Source organism: Pristis pectinata, chromosome 6 (assembly GCF_009764475.1).
Source record: "Pristis pectinata isolate sPriPec2 chromosome 6, sPriPec2.1.pri, whole genome shotgun sequence".
NCBI classification, from domain to species: Eukaryota; Metazoa; Chordata; class Chondrichthyes; order Rhinopristiformes; family Pristidae; genus Pristis; species Pristis pectinata.
The window spans coordinates 58,561,145-58,576,701 of record NC_067410.1 but is presented as its reverse complement, the minus strand read 5'-3'; the positions used below and the strand labels follow the sequence as shown (position 1 = coordinate 58,576,701).

Below are 15,557 nucleotides of genomic sequence, written 5' to 3'. Positions count from 1 at the left end.
AGTGGGAGGCTGGGGGATAGGTGATGGGGGCTGGGATGAGTGTAGGAAGAACTAGGTGGATTAGGAGAGAGTCTGTACTGAAGTTTGTACTCCACACAAGTTTTGCTGACACAAAACAGAGATGTGGGAGTACATTTTCGCACAGGAGTGACAATGTCTCTGTGCCCTCATCTTAGATTCATTCTCACTACTCTGAGGGTCTGAAAGTCCTTACCTGGTAAGTGTGTATTCCCTGAGTCCTGAATGAAGGTTCATGGCAGAGAAGGTTCCAATGCAGCCTCGCAGACGTTTATCCCGGCCCATCTTCCATGTTACAAACAACGGGCTAGAAAACACAAAGCCATTCATTCCTACATAATAGAATCAGGTTTTATGGACACATTGCTGACACTGATTGCTGTATCAATCCATCTAATATGCAGGCAGGTAGCCCCGTGCCTTGAAATCAGATGGTAACTGTGATCCCTTGCTTATTTTTGCCATAGATTTTGCACCTGAGAAATCCTGCCTTAAGTTCTATTGGTGTTCTGGACACAACCCTTTGTCCTGATTACACAGGGGATTATCCCTGAACATTAATAACTAGAATATACCTAAAAGTTTAGGTCTGGTCTAATGTACTCAGCATTTTTCAAATAACCTCCATGTCAGGCAGTCAGGGTATACTCGTGTCTTGGAATTACTTCCATACATCACACAAAGTGCTGGAAGAACTTAGTGGATTGAGCAGCGGGAACCTGTAAAGAGTCTGGGAACTCAATATTTTTCATTAAACCTTGCAGCTAAGATATTACAATAGGCAATGTGGGAGCATCTACATTTTGTTAATATCAGTGTTCCAGTAGCTCATAGAAATATACATGATTATACTCCAGTACTACAGATAATTTGGTACTACAGACATCTTGGTAATACCGTTCATAAAAATCATACAACTTAAGACATTCTAGGATTATGTACAAAACTAGAAATGGTTTGACAACTTTAACATATGTGGGTTTCTAATGCTTTCTGCCAAAAGTCTAGAAGTCTACTCAGAATAAAATGAGTCTTTTCAAATAGCCTACAGGTGAGGCAGTCGGGATATACTCGTGTCCTGGAATTACCTCCATACATCAGATAAACTGGCAAACATTCCGAATGTTCTGTCATGAATCCCATTTCCTGGATATGCTGGACTGGCCCCAATCCCCAGATATCATGGAACTGAGTTTATTGCCGCAAATATCCCAGAATCTGCCCTGTGGCCCAGTTATTTTGCAACATATTTTTCATCAGGATTTGGATAACATTGTTTTTAATATCTTGGGGATAACAGTTAGCACCATTCACCATTCTTTCAACATTCAGAAATTTACCTCTTTGGAGACTAATTATACACATCCTGGGATTAAACTCGCATCAAAACCATGGGGCAGACTGTTACATCTGCAGCTTTGCAGCATTATTTAATAATAGAGGATTAGTTTTATGCAGAAATTAGGCACATTGTTCAGATATTCTAGGATTAGTCACACCAATTAGATAATCCTGAATGAGTTTTGCTAAACTTGAGCATAAAAAAACAGAAGCAGCTAAATTCATGCCACTCCTTGTGCCTGCTCTGCTGTTCAATAAGATCATACTGAGCCTATACCTCAAATCTACTTTCCCAATGATTTCCTAGAGTCCAAAAGTACATGCATCTCAGCCTAGAATATACTCAATACACTGTGGTAGGGAATTTCAAAGATTTACAACAGTTAAGGTTAGAAATTTCCCGGTCCTACTTATGTGACCCCCGCCTGAATTTCTTGACCTAGTTCTGGACTCCACAGCTCGAGGAAACAACCTCTTGGCATTTACTGTGACAATCCCTTACACAGTCTTGCATGTCTCACTGAGATCACCTCTCGTTCTGAGCTCCAGTGAGTGTAGGCCATCTTCCTCAATGCCTCTCAGCACAGGAAGCAATCTGTGAACCAACATGACACCAACTCCAAGTGTACCCTTCTTCAGGTGCAGACATCACAATTGCACACACAAATGAGCACCAAATCCCAGTGCCCCTTATTATAAGGACCAACATGTTTGCTGTCCTAATTACTTGTTGTAAATCCAACTCTGTACATCACAAACCAGCACACCAAGGATATTAATGTTTGTTTTAAAAGTGTTGTTTCTCTATTCTTCTTACTGAAGTAAATATCACATTTCCCACATTACACATCTTCTTTATACATGGATATATGTTATATCCCTTAGCAAAGTCTTGGCACCTTTGTCACAGTGAAGAGCTGAGAGACCAGAGCTAAGCTGGTGGCACTTCTCTAATTGTAGTCTGCCTACCCGAAAGCAACCTATTGATTTCTACTGTCTTCTGTACTTTAACCAATCCTGTATCCTTCTACATGTTACTCTCTCACAACCCAAGTCCTTATTGTGTCTAAAGTTGCTGAGAGATTCTTTATCAAAAGCCCAGATGTTACATCCATTAGTTTCCATTTACCTACCTTCTAGTTACATCCTAGTTAAAAAAAACTCCACTGGATTTGTCAGACACCATTTTCCCTTCATAAAATCATTCCTACGATGTCTGAGCACATTATGATTTCCTAAGCACTTTGTACCATGTCCTTAATGATGCATTCCACCATTTTGCAAATAACTGATGGGGTTTATGCAATTTTTCCCCCACATGGCAGTGTTATATTTGTTACCCAAATTTCCCTAGGTTTTATAGATCATCACTAATGTATCCAACGAATGCAGGCTTACTCTAGATTCGGGTCCACTGTGCAAATATACTATTTATTTTTGTAATTTATAGATTTTGTGTCTTTGCACTGTACTGCTGCTGCAAAACAATGAACTTCACATCATACGTCAGTGATAATAAATCTGATTCTGATGCTCTAGAATTGGACTCATTATGCAAGTATAATCAAAATTAACTCCATAATAAAGGAATTCTACAATTCAGCCAAATGCACAATTACTCTTGGAATTAGTCATTTGAGCAGATCGCCTTGAATTAAAAATAGTTATTAAAAAATTATACAATTGTCTATTGCATTGATTTTAGAATAAATTATCCAGAAATTCTAAAATTAAGGTGATTGTTTGAATTCTTCAGAATTAGATCAACTGAAATCAGATGTTCTAGAATTAGATCAGAGGTTTCTGGAATTAACTACTTGGGCCAGATAATCTAGAGTTATGCCTCCCAAATTCCTGAAACAGTTGTAACACCACCTTCTAAGTATTCATTTAATATTTAAAATATTATGGTTGTGTAAGCAATCCAAATGTTGGGCAATTTTGGATATAATATTGTGAAGACACAAGAGACTGCAGATGCTGGATTCTGGAGCAAACAATCAATCTGCCGGAAGAACTCAGTGGGTCGAACAGCATCTGTGGGGTGGGGGGGGGGGGGGGGGGGTGGTGAGGGGAGGAAGGAGTTGTCAATGTTTTGGGCCAAAACCCTGCATAAGGACAGAGTGCAAAGGCGAGATGGCTGGTATAAAGAGAAGAGAAAGAAAGGATTCCGAGGCTATTTGTGGACTGAGGAAGGGTGCAAGATGACAGGCAGATAGTGTCAGGTAGGGAAGGTGAAGGGGGTGGAGTTGGGAGACAGTGGCAGAAGAATGATAGATGGAGGCAGACAAAGACAGGAAAAAAGGGGAAAAAAAACAATGGAGCAAGGTGGGGAGAGGGAAGCATGAAGATAGGAGACAGCTGCTGGAGGGAGACAAGCAGGAACACAAAGCATTACCAGGGCTGGATATTATTGGATTTGCATCAGTCTAATACAATACTACTAATGTGATTTAAAAATAATAAAAGACCTTCAATGATTTTAGCTGCAATAAGGATTCTGGTTTCAAATGTTTCATACAAGCCACTGTTGCACAGTGTCTGCTTCTAATGACAATTGGTTTGCATGTTCTCAGAAGTATAGGAGGTTCTGATGGAGATACTTTGATCTGAAACATTAACTGTTTCTCTCCCCACAGACGCTGCCTGACCTGCTGAGTGTTTCCAACATTTTCTATTTTTATTTCAGTTTTCCAGCATCTGCAGTTTTTTGTTGATTTGCCACATAGGAGGAGTTGATAAATCCTTACACATTTTATTGGATAAGAGTTGTTCTGTGAGGAGAGATTCTATAGAATGAGCCTATATTCCCTGAATTTTAGAAGAATCTGAGATTATCTCATGGAAATGTACAAACTCTTACAGGCACGACAGCGTAGATGGCAACAGGCTGTATCCCTGACAGTGCATTAAGTATGGGGATCGGGATAAGGAGGAAGCCATTTAGGACTTGGAAGAGAAAACATTTTTTTCACTACGAATCTTTTAAATTCTCTGCCGCAGAAGGCATAGGGTGCTCAGTCTTCGAATATATTCAAAACTATCAATAGGTTTCAGGATAACAAGAGAATTGAGGAAGATGGGGCAAAACTATGGCCTTAGTGGGAGAAGCAGGCTCAAGAATGCTCTTGCTCATATTCCAGGTATCCCATATCTGCAAGATCTATTATTTCTGATCACAGGATGGCCAGAGATGTTGAGAAAAATGCAACTTGGACTCAGATCACCAGCATCTATCGTACAGAGGACAATTTAACTCACCAGCCTGTTAATTAAACCAACTTCTTTTACTACACAGTACCATGTAGTAAAAGAAGTTGGTTTAATTAACAGGCTGGTAAGAAATTGGTTTCTTTGCTGCACAAGGGGAAAGAAAATAAGTCAACAAGTGAACAGTTAAGACGTGTAACAAAAACATTGCAAGACATGATCTTTGGCCCAGAGGCAAGAGTCAGTGATCTAGTTCAGCAAGAGCACCATCACTGGTGTAGCTGGCTCAGATTTTCTGAAAAATAAGGGAATGAATGAAAATAAATTTGGTTTGACTGTTACTCTGTGTTTCATTTAATTTTAATGAATTCTTATAGACATTCTTCCCTGACGAACACAAAGGATCCCATGGCATGAATCCTTGTCAGCATTTATTGCACATCTTAAGTTGCCCATATTTGATGCAACTGAATGATTTTCACCAGAGAGTTGCTGATGGTCAACCACATTGCTATAGGGCCAAACCAAGTAAGAACAGCACAGTTCTTCCCCAAGTCATTAGTCAGTACGTTGGAATCTTACAACCTAAAATCGTTGTAGTCACATTACCCACAACAGGCTTTTCATTCCATAATTCCAAAACCAAATTCTCAAACTGTTTTCCAGAAGAGGGGGAAGGATTATTACTCAAGGTCTCTGGATAATTAGCCCATCAGCATAACCTCTACATTACATGATCACACTCTCTGAAGTAGACTAATGATTCATACCAGCCCTGACTTCCATATAGTCTCTTCCATACCATCTTCAAGAAGATCCCAGAAGTGAATACGAGCAGGTATGAAGAGGCAGGATAACCATTTCAGAACACAAATGAGACAGTCAGCCAGGGATTAGTGGTTTTACTCTCACCTCCAATTCAGAAATTTATGGGTTCACATCCTACAAATATGTGCTGACATCGACTGCTACACAGTTGGAGATGCCATATTATGGATGAGACATCCTGTTCTCTTAAAGGACCACAACAAATCTCATAGCATGAATTTGAAGTGCAGGGGAGTTCAATGCCCCGACCATATTCCATCCCTCTAATAAAATCACCCAGACAGATAAACTGGCAGTTATTGTGCTGTTGTTTGAGGTACCTTGCAAGTTAGTTGCTGTGCTACAGTGGCTACAGTGACTTTATTAGCCTAAAGTAATCTGAGACATCCTAGGGTGATGGGGGATGCCATCTTTCTCTTTCATTATTGTACAACAGCACTACACTATTTTAATGATGCTGTTCAGATACCTAAAATGCTAGTGTCACTTGTGAGAGATACTGGTAGCATTGGACACAAAGAAATATCTAATGCAGACCCAAAGCTTGTAAAACTAGAAATCAGTGGACTTGCTCCAATTAAAATCTTTACAAAGTGACATCTAACTCCAATGACAGAAACTTGGTGCTGTAGCATTTGTCAGACATGAAAACATTTCTGGGGTAATGGTCCGTTGAAAAAGATATATGCCAGATCCCAGCGCATTGTATACTTTAAAATAGCCTTCTTTAGTACGTCTTAAAACCTGTGTGTTTAAATAAACCAGATTAAATCAATGACCTAGATAGGTCTGGCAGATAAGGTAAAGGAGAATCCCAAGAGATTCTCCAAGTTTCTCTAAGAGAGAAAGGATATCCAGAAGAGAATAGGTCCCATAACGATCAACATGGTCATCTGTGTGTGGAGCCACAAGGGATGGGTGATACCTTAATGAACAGTTCTCACTTGTATTTACTGTGGAGAAGGTCATGCAAGCTAATGAATTAAGGGATATGAATAATGATGCATTGGAACATATCCACATTACAAAAGCAGAGGTGCTGGCAGTCTTAAAGCATATTAAGGTGGACAAATACCCAGGGCCTGACCAAGTGTATTCAAGGACATTGTGGGAAGTTCGAGAAGAAACTGCAGGGGCCATGGCAGAGATACTTGTACCTTCCTTAGCCATGGGTGAGGTACTAGAAGACTGGAGGGTAGCTAGTGTTGTGCCTTTATTCAAGAAAGGCTGCAAGGACAAGTCAGGGAACTACAGGCTGGTGAGCCCAATATCAGTGGTGAGAAAGTTACTGGAGGGGATTCTAGAGGGGATAGGTTTAAGGTGAGAGGAGAAAGATTTAAAAGGGATCTGAGGGGTAACTTTCTCCCCCACACAGATGGTGGTGGTACATGGAATGAGCTGCCAAAGGAAGCTGTAGCGGCAGGTACAATTACAGTGTTGAAAGGACACTTGGACAGGTACATGGATAGGAAAGGTTTAGAGGGATATGGGCAAAACCCAGGAAAATGGGACTAGCTCAAGTAGACAACTTGGTCAACATAGACGAGTGGGGCTGAAGGGCCTGTTTCCATTATGTATAACCCTATAACTACAACACAAGCCTAAAATGATGAACGCTGGAAATTTGAAATGAAAATAGAGAAGGATGAAAACATCCAGAAGCCAAGCAGTATCTCCGGGGGAGAAAGAGATACATTTTCACGTCAATGAACTTTCATTAGAGAAAGTCAAAGAAAACAGGTTACATGCTAAGAGGCAGCCAGCAGTCATTGGTGTTATGAAAAAGGTATCTCGGGGAGAAAAGGAGATTATAGAAAAATATATTCCCACCGCCCCCCTTGAAAAGTGTCAACCCTTCACTTCCCACACATACTGACCCACATGCAACCATGTAACTTACCTATTGTAACTCTGGAATGTTCAGTCAGGACAATCTTTAGCCTCAATTTACTTTTTTTTAAATCCCAATTTTACCACCACAGGAAACAAAACTTGCGTTACTCTCCCAATCACCATCCGAGTGCATTATGTGAAACCAAGAGCTAATTTCTACAGGGTAACAAAATTCCTTATTTTTCCTAAAGAACCTGACCATGTCACCTCTGGAGACAAGAGATTCTGCAGGTGCTAGAATCTGGAGCAACACGCACAAAATGCTGGAGGAACTCAGCAGGTCAGGCAGCACCTATGGAGAGAAATAAACAGTCGATGTTTTGGATCGAGACCTTTCATCAGGACACCTATGGATACAACCTGGCTAATTACTGCACAGAGCTTTTGTTTATTGTAAAGTGAGCCACATTTTATTACCTTCCACTTTTAGATACTGATGGCGTAAAAAGTAAAATTCTCCTGAGCAGTGTCTGGAGTAGGCAGCAAGGAGATGACTGTGACTGGAACTGCCTCACACACACCTTTGAGTTTTATGCTGCTAGAAAAGTCCCTAACCTCAGTCTAATTAGTATAAACAAAACAGGTTTTCAACTGAATATTTCTAAATCTATTTTGTTTAGTGGCAAGACTGAACCATTCCAATTTTTCTTTCCTGCACCCATCTTGTTATAACTTAAAAAGTTTATCAAGTTCTGACATAGCTTCAAAAATGGAATACCCACAGCCTGGAGTCAACCTAGATTTTCTGCTGAGTTTAATGAGGTGGCCAGATGCTATGTGGGAAACTTCTTAATAAAACAATGAGACATTGATGTTTTAAGTATAATTAAAGCAGGCATACTTTGCTGTTAACTTTCCTCTGGAAGATTTGCTCCAGATTTCCCAAGTGTACCTAAACTCGGACACACAATATCAGGAATCTAAACTTTCATCTCATCACCTCAATCAATCCTAAGTTACAAAGAATAACAGAATGCGCTTCAGGCCAAGTATCATTTGTTCAAAGAATTAACAAGACTCAGTGGTAGCACTCTTCGAGTCAAAAGGTTGTGGAGTTAAACTCTATTAGATTAGATTGGAGTGATACAATCTTAAATTGCTAATTGCATTCCTTTGAATCTCAGACAAGATACTAAACCAGCTCACTTAGTTGGATGCAAAAGATTCCAAGCGCTACTTGACCCATTGATTACTTATCTAATTCACTATCTGTGGGACCTTATCAAAGCAAGCATACTGTGCATCAAAAGTGGTAATGACGTACTTTGGGATGGACTGAGCTCGTATAAAGCACTACGTAAATGATAGTTCTAGACTACTCTGCCTATTCTCCCCTATAAATTTAAATGAATGTGATTTTTTCCAGATGTCAAGAGCCCATCCATCTGCTTTTCCTGTCCCTTCTTTCCTACTCAATTCCATGCAGTGGGTTTGCACAACACACTGGCTAATTTTTGGGAAGAAATTAGCCCTGGATTGCCCATCTATTCTTGTTCTCATTATCTTCAATCTACATTCCAGGTTGTTACTGAGCAAAATAACCACAACTTATCAAATGAATTCTCCCCATGGTACTTCAAGAAACAACTCCCAACAGCTCTCTAAATTCTGGTCCTTAATTCTATAGTTCCATGTTTAACCTGAGTTTCCAAAGTGAGACAAAATACATCAAGACCATGTACTCTGTTCTAATAATAAATTATACTTTTCACTAGGCAATCCAACATTTTATTTGTTTTCTTTGTACCATGAAAGCACCAGACCTATGGTAGTGGTGATCTTCACCTCTCACACAAATCATATTAATACACTCTCCATGAGTATATTTTGCATGACCCTTTGTCTTGTCAAACAGCATTTTACAGTTGGCCAAGTCAAACTATTAAGAGTCAATGACAAACTTATCTCAATATCAGCAACAAGCAAAAAGGGTAGTCTCTCGTTTGGTCAGTCCACAGTCTAATTGAAGTCATCTCAAAGAGTTGCAACTCTTTCGTTTGAAGCCAAATGTTCTTCCCATTCCCTAACTGTAAAGGTACAGAGGAAACAATCTGTGCCCCCACCACTTTAGTTATTCCGTCACCTGCTGGGAGGAAAAGAGAAAGCTGTTCAAGGTCACTAACCAGAAAAGACTTTGCAGACTCTTACTCCCAACTGCACATAAATGAGATCCTTCATGGTGTCAAGATGATACATTGCACCTGAAAAGCCTTGGCAATGGCCAGTACATAGCTTCAAAGCAGCTGCTGTGTCAGTTCCTGATCTGTACCCAGTGCTAGTCACTGAACTCTGTCCAAATGACTTGAGCAACGACAGGCAAACTGCAGCCAGATGTCTCAGGCACAGTGGGTGTGCTGGATCCAGAGATCACAATCAAACATCCCTTGAAAGAAAAAAAAGACTAAAGAATTTTGCTCTCAGGTCACTAACAATATAAATGTTGCTACTCAAATGGATAGACGTGGGTATAGGACAAGCAGTATTACTAACATACTGTGTTCACCCACATAACATTGCGACTGAGAACAGCATTCCCTGTGTGGAAGAGCATAGCCCATGGGTGTATTGGAGGAGTATAGGCTTTTCTTAACTCACTGCACTGTTTAATTATCCAGAGAGAAAAATCCTTCAGTATAAATTGGAGCCAGGTACCAGAGCTGAAAGGAAAACAAGGTGCACAATGATTTTCTTTTAAACAGGAGGGGACTTAACCTCACTCTTCACTGACGTCCCAAAATGAGAAGCATTCAATGGGGAAGTGCTTGCTTCTCTTTACAGTCTATCCTTATACTGCAGTACTCACTATGGGTCATTGGTGAACCTGGGTGATCGGGGCAGTGGGAATCCATACAGATGACAGTACAACACATCAAAGCAGTAGCAGCACATCTCTGCGGTCACCACCAAGTTCCTCACATTCAGTCCACTGGTCCCACTGTGCCCAGTCCCGTTTGGACGACTTCCCACTGCAGTCAGCCCAGTCACGGAGCTGAGTGTGGAGTTCAAGGAGTTCAGGTTCCCATTGCTCTCCCGGTTATTCCTCTCGCAATGGTTCTGGCTGTAGTTGTGGTTCTGGCTGTAGTTGTGGTGGTTCCCCAGGGCTGTTCCAGACTGCAGGCTAGGCACCGAGCCACAGCCTAGGCCGGTGCCAGAGTGATTCAGCTGGTTGTGCACATTGCTGCCAGATAGCTTGGGCTTCTTTACTCCACAGCAACCCGCTGCTATCTTCTGCTCGAGGGTCGGCTCTGCTTGAAGGCACCGCCTCTTCCCCATCCTCCTCTGCACCGGTGTCAACACGGCACCCTGAGCAAGAGAATGCCCAACAATTAGAGATACAGAAATGAGACACCAACTGCAAGTGTGGAACAAAGTGCACACAGCCTACCACCAATGTAGTGCCTTCAGCAAGAAGTGGTCACATAACATGCAACAAAACTACAACAGTTCAATCCCACCACAAGTATAAACACATGATAAGGCAGCAACTGAATAGGGGCATATTACTCAAGACTGCAGACTTACACTTTCTACTTCCAAACTTGGGTTCAGTACCTAAACTAGTGAGCTTTACAACACAAGGAGAAACCTATAATCTATCATAGAGTTATTTCTGTTGAGACAGTTGTCCCATTGAGTCTACAACAGCCCCTTGTTGAGCAATCCAGTCAGTTTTCCTCCAGCACCTATCAATTTCCTTTTGCAAGCCTCTACTGATTGTTTATATCACCCTTAGCATCACGAATTCCATATCATAACCACACTCTGCTTAAGAGTTTCATGCACCCTCTCTATCAGTTTGAATCTATGTCCCCTGATCTTTGATGGAACAACCTTTCTCTATTTATTCTACCCAAACCCATTATGATGTTGCATAGTTCTATAAAGAAACTTCTTCCCAGCTGACTTTGAACAACCCCAACTTCTCCAGCCTAACTGAAATCCTTCACCCCGAAACCATTCCAGGCAATATTTCTGCACTCAATCTAGAATCTTCACTTACTATGCAGCAGGAAAGCAATAAAATGCAGAAAGGAAGGAAGTGGCACATCATTAGGTGGAAGCAGATGAAGAGGAGCAATATATAAATGCATTTAGAGTGTATTCATAAAGACACTTTGTATGGTGAAGGTTAGTCAGCTTCAAATACAAATTGACATGTGGTATTATGAAGTTAGTGCAATATATGAGAAAAGGTTCAACAAAAAAAAAAGGCAGGACTAGGTACTAAATGTTCCAGGATACAGGGTGTTCAGAAAAGATAGGCAAGAACAGGTAAGGTAGTTCTAATGAAGGAAGATATTATTGTGCCACAGAGAGAGGCACCCCTGATAAATAAGGTATAGAATCCAAGTCTAGAATTGAGAAGGTGTCACCAATTAATCCAAGAAGGAGAAGCAAATCTGCAGGGAAACTACAGAAATGTACAATGATATCCAGTGTTTCAATACATCCAAATCTTGATTGGAACAACATTAGACTAGTAGCTCAAGGAAAGGAGTACTTCCTGAAATGCCTTCTAGAGAATGTCCTAGTGTTTCTGCCCAATGAGGAAGGAGACATTGTTGGATCTACTTCTGGAGAATGAGCTGGGTGATGTGCACCACCTGATACTGGGAGGACATGTGGGGAGTAGTGATCATTGGGCAAAGGGTTTAGACCATAATGGAGAGGGGCAAGGGGAAATTCAGTGGAACTAAATTGGAAGAGGGCTGATTTCAATGGGATGGGAAAGGGCCTCTTGAGGATAAAGGGCAGATATTCCAGGTATAGTTTAGGTAAATTCGCACATAGGTTCAGCTGGTAGAGCTGCTGCCTCAGGGTGTCAGTGAGCCAGGTTCAATCCTGACCTCAGGTAGTGTTTAGTCGTGGAAGTTACACCTTCTCTTCCTGAAGGTTTCCTCCCACATCCCAAAGATGTGCAGGTTGGTAGGTTAATTGGCAGCTGTGTGTAGGTGAGTGGTAAAATTCTGGGAATGTAAGAATAAAATGGAATTAGTGTAGGATTAGTACAAGTAGGTGGCTGATGGCTGGTTCAGCCTCACAGCCTGAAGGGCCTGTTTCCATGGTGTACGACTCTGACACAAGGGTTTTATTTTATTCATTCAAAGGAATGTGGGCCTCAGAGTGGGCCAACATTTAACTGCCCATCCCTAATTGCTTTCGAGAAGGTGGTGGTGAACTCTTGAACGCAATGCCTCGACTAATAAAGGCAAGTCTTCTTTACTTTTGTTGCCCTTGTCCTTTCAGCTGGTAGAGGCCGTGGGTTTGGAAGGTGCTGTCTAAGGAGTCTTGGCGAGTTGCTGCAGTGCATCCTGTAGATGGTACAAACTGCTGCTACTGTGCGTCGGTGGTGGAGTGAGTGAATGGTTGTGGCCGGGGTGCATATCAAGCGGGCTGTATGGTGTCGAGCTTCGTGAGTGTTGCTGAAGCTGCACTCACCCAGGCAAGCAGAGTGTAAAGTCCTGACTCTACTCCCAAGGTAAAGGGACCAAAATCAGAGATCCCTAAAAGATAAAGGAAGTAGAGAAGATAACAAAAGGAAAAAGGGTACTACAGAAATCAGGTGAAATAACCCCAGAGAGGACCTGGGTGAATATATTGTGCCGAGAGAGAAACTGAAAAGGAAACCAGTGTGAACTAAGAGATAATGTAAGAATGCAGGAAATAAGACCAGAACAAGCCACATGGACACTCAAGACTGCCCGCCATTCAATAAGATCATGTTTTTCCCTTGTACTACCTCAATGAACAGATGAAGTGATCTGTTATAGATGGCATGCAAAACAAAGCTTTTCACTATACCTCAGGACATGTGGCTATAATAAACCAATTTACTTGATCTGCCCTTAGCCGTGGCTCAACTCATCTCCTGTTCCAAAAAAAAACTCCCTTATAGAACAAAATCTTCTCGGCCTTGAAGACTCTGCCTCCACAGCTCTATGGGGGTAGAAGATTACAACTCATCGTAAGAGAAATTCTTCCTCATCTGTCTTAAATAGAAGGCCTCTTATTCCAAACCCATGCTCCCTCAGTTTAGATTCATCCTTTTGGTGAATCATCCTTTCAACATCCACCTTGTCAAGCTCACTCAGAATCTTGTACACTTCAACAAAATCACCTCTCATTCTTCTAAGCTCCAATGCACGTAAGATGAACTTGCTCAACCTTTCCTCACAAGTCAATCCCTTCAACCTAGGCATTAACCAAGTCAGCTTCTCCAAATTATTTCCAATGCAAGTGTATCCCTCCTTAAATAAAATAGCTAAACTGAAACCAGTACTCCAGGTGTGGTCTCATTTAATGTGTACAAGTGTAGCAAGTCTTCCCTACTTTTATGCTCAATCCAATTTGCACTAAAGGCCAACCTTCCTAAATATTAGTCCTCATGGAATCATAGAATCACATAACACAAAAACAGGCCCTTTCAACCTATCTCATCCATGCCAACTGTGATGCCTATCTACACTAATCCCATTTGCCTGCATTGGCCCTGATACCTCTATTCCTTTCCTACCCAACTACTGGTGCAAACACCTTTCAAACATTGTAACTGTATCTGCCTCCACCAAGTCCACTGGCAGCTCACTCCATGCAGCCATTACTCTATGTGGAAAAACTTACCCCTCCAATCTCCTCTGAATTTCTCCCCTCTCACCTTAAACCTGTGCCTTCTAGTTCTGGACACCCCTGCTTATCTACCCTATCTATGCCCCGCAATTTTATAAATCTCTACAAGATCACCCCTCAACTTCCTACATTCCAGTGAGAATAATCCCAGCTGCTCCTTATAACTACAGCCCTCCATTCCAAGCAACATCCTGATGAGTCTCTTCTGCACTCTCTCTATTGCAGTAATGTGGTAACCAGAACTGTTTACAATACTTCAAGTGCTGTCTAACCAGTGTTTTGCACAGCTGCAATATGTCCCAACTTTTATACTTAATGCCTCGGCCAATGAAGGCAAGTATTCCAAATGCCTTTTTCACCACCCTATCCACCTGTATCACTACTTTTAGGAAGTTATGGACTTGCACCCAAAGGTCTTTTTGTATTTCAACACCCACTGCCATTTACTCTCTCTGTCTTACTGGAATTTGACCTCCCAAAGTGCATTACCTCTCACTCGCCTGGGTTAAATTCAATCTGCCTCTGCTCCACCAACTTTCCAGCTGATCTGTGTCCCACTGTATCTTTAGTCAACCTTTCTTGCTATCTACAATTCCACCAATTTTTGTGTCATCTGAAAACTTACCAATCATACTCCCTACATTTTATCCAAATCCTTTATGTTACAAATGACCCAGTACTAATCCCTGCAGTGTACCACTTATTATAGATTTCCAGTCATAAAAATACCCATCCACCACTATCCTCTACCTCCTATCACCCAGACAATTTTGGATCCAATTTGCCAACATGCCTTTGATTCCTTGTGCCTCAGCTTTCTGGACCAGCCTATCATGCAGGACCTTGTCAAAATCTACTAAAGCCGACGTAAACCATGTCTACTGCCCTGCCCTCAGTTTTCCCAGTCACCTCCTCAAAAAACTCATTTGAGAGACACAATCTCCCCTGCGCAACACCATGCTGACCTCGCCAGTAGCCAACAAAGATGTATAAATCTCCATCAGGCTCCCAATAATCTCCTCCCCTGCATCCCTTAGCATCCTGGGATAGACCCCATCATATCCTGGGGATTTATCCATCCTAATGTTCTCCAATATTTCTAGGACTTCTTCTTTCCTGATACAGACATACTCCAGAATATCAGCATACCTCTCCCTTAACTCTCCAGCTTCCATAACCTTCTCGCTGGTGAATATGGAGAAATATTTGTTTAGGACCTTGCTTGTATCCCATCTTTATGTATTGGAGAGGTAGCATGGATTGTTAAAAGGAAATCATGTTTGGCTAAATTGAAGCTGAGAATTAAACCGTATGGAATAATAAGACTCATGGCAGCACTAGTAAGAAATCGGCTTAAGAACAGAAAACAGAGAACTGGAATTAAAGGTACAATGCTGGGAAACTGAAGGAAAATGGAAAACAGTAGTGATAAACAGGAGAAACAAAGGACTGCAGATGCTGGAATCTAGATGATAAACATTATGATGCTGAAGGAACTCAGCAGGCCAGGCAGCATCCGTGGAGAAAAGCAGGCGGTCAACGTTTCGGGTCAGGACCCTCCTTTTGGACTGAAGATAAGAAAAGGGGAAGCCCAACATATAGGAGGGAAAAGCAGAGCAGTGATAGGTGGATGAAAGAGG

General features: G+C 41.5%; 1 protein-coding gene across 5 annotated transcripts in view; it reads right to left on the bottom strand.

Annotated features, from left to right (window-relative positions):
* LOC127571766 (AMMECR1-like protein) overlaps positions 1-15,557 on the bottom strand; it is a 65,012-nt gene that overhangs the window by 12,557 nt on the left and 36,898 nt on the right. For all 5 annotated transcript variants that reach the window (XM_052018459.1, XM_052018457.1, XM_052018456.1 and 2 more), the window contains 2 exons: positions 10,094-10,593; positions 215-325 (listed from right to left, as the gene is read on the bottom strand). In XM_052018459.1, the coding sequence (XP_051874419.1) occupies positions 215-325; positions 10,094-10,563 (581 nt within the window). In that variant the 5' untranslated portion in view covers positions 10,564-10,593. The remainder of the gene's footprint in view (positions 1-214; positions 326-10,093; positions 10,594-15,557) is intronic.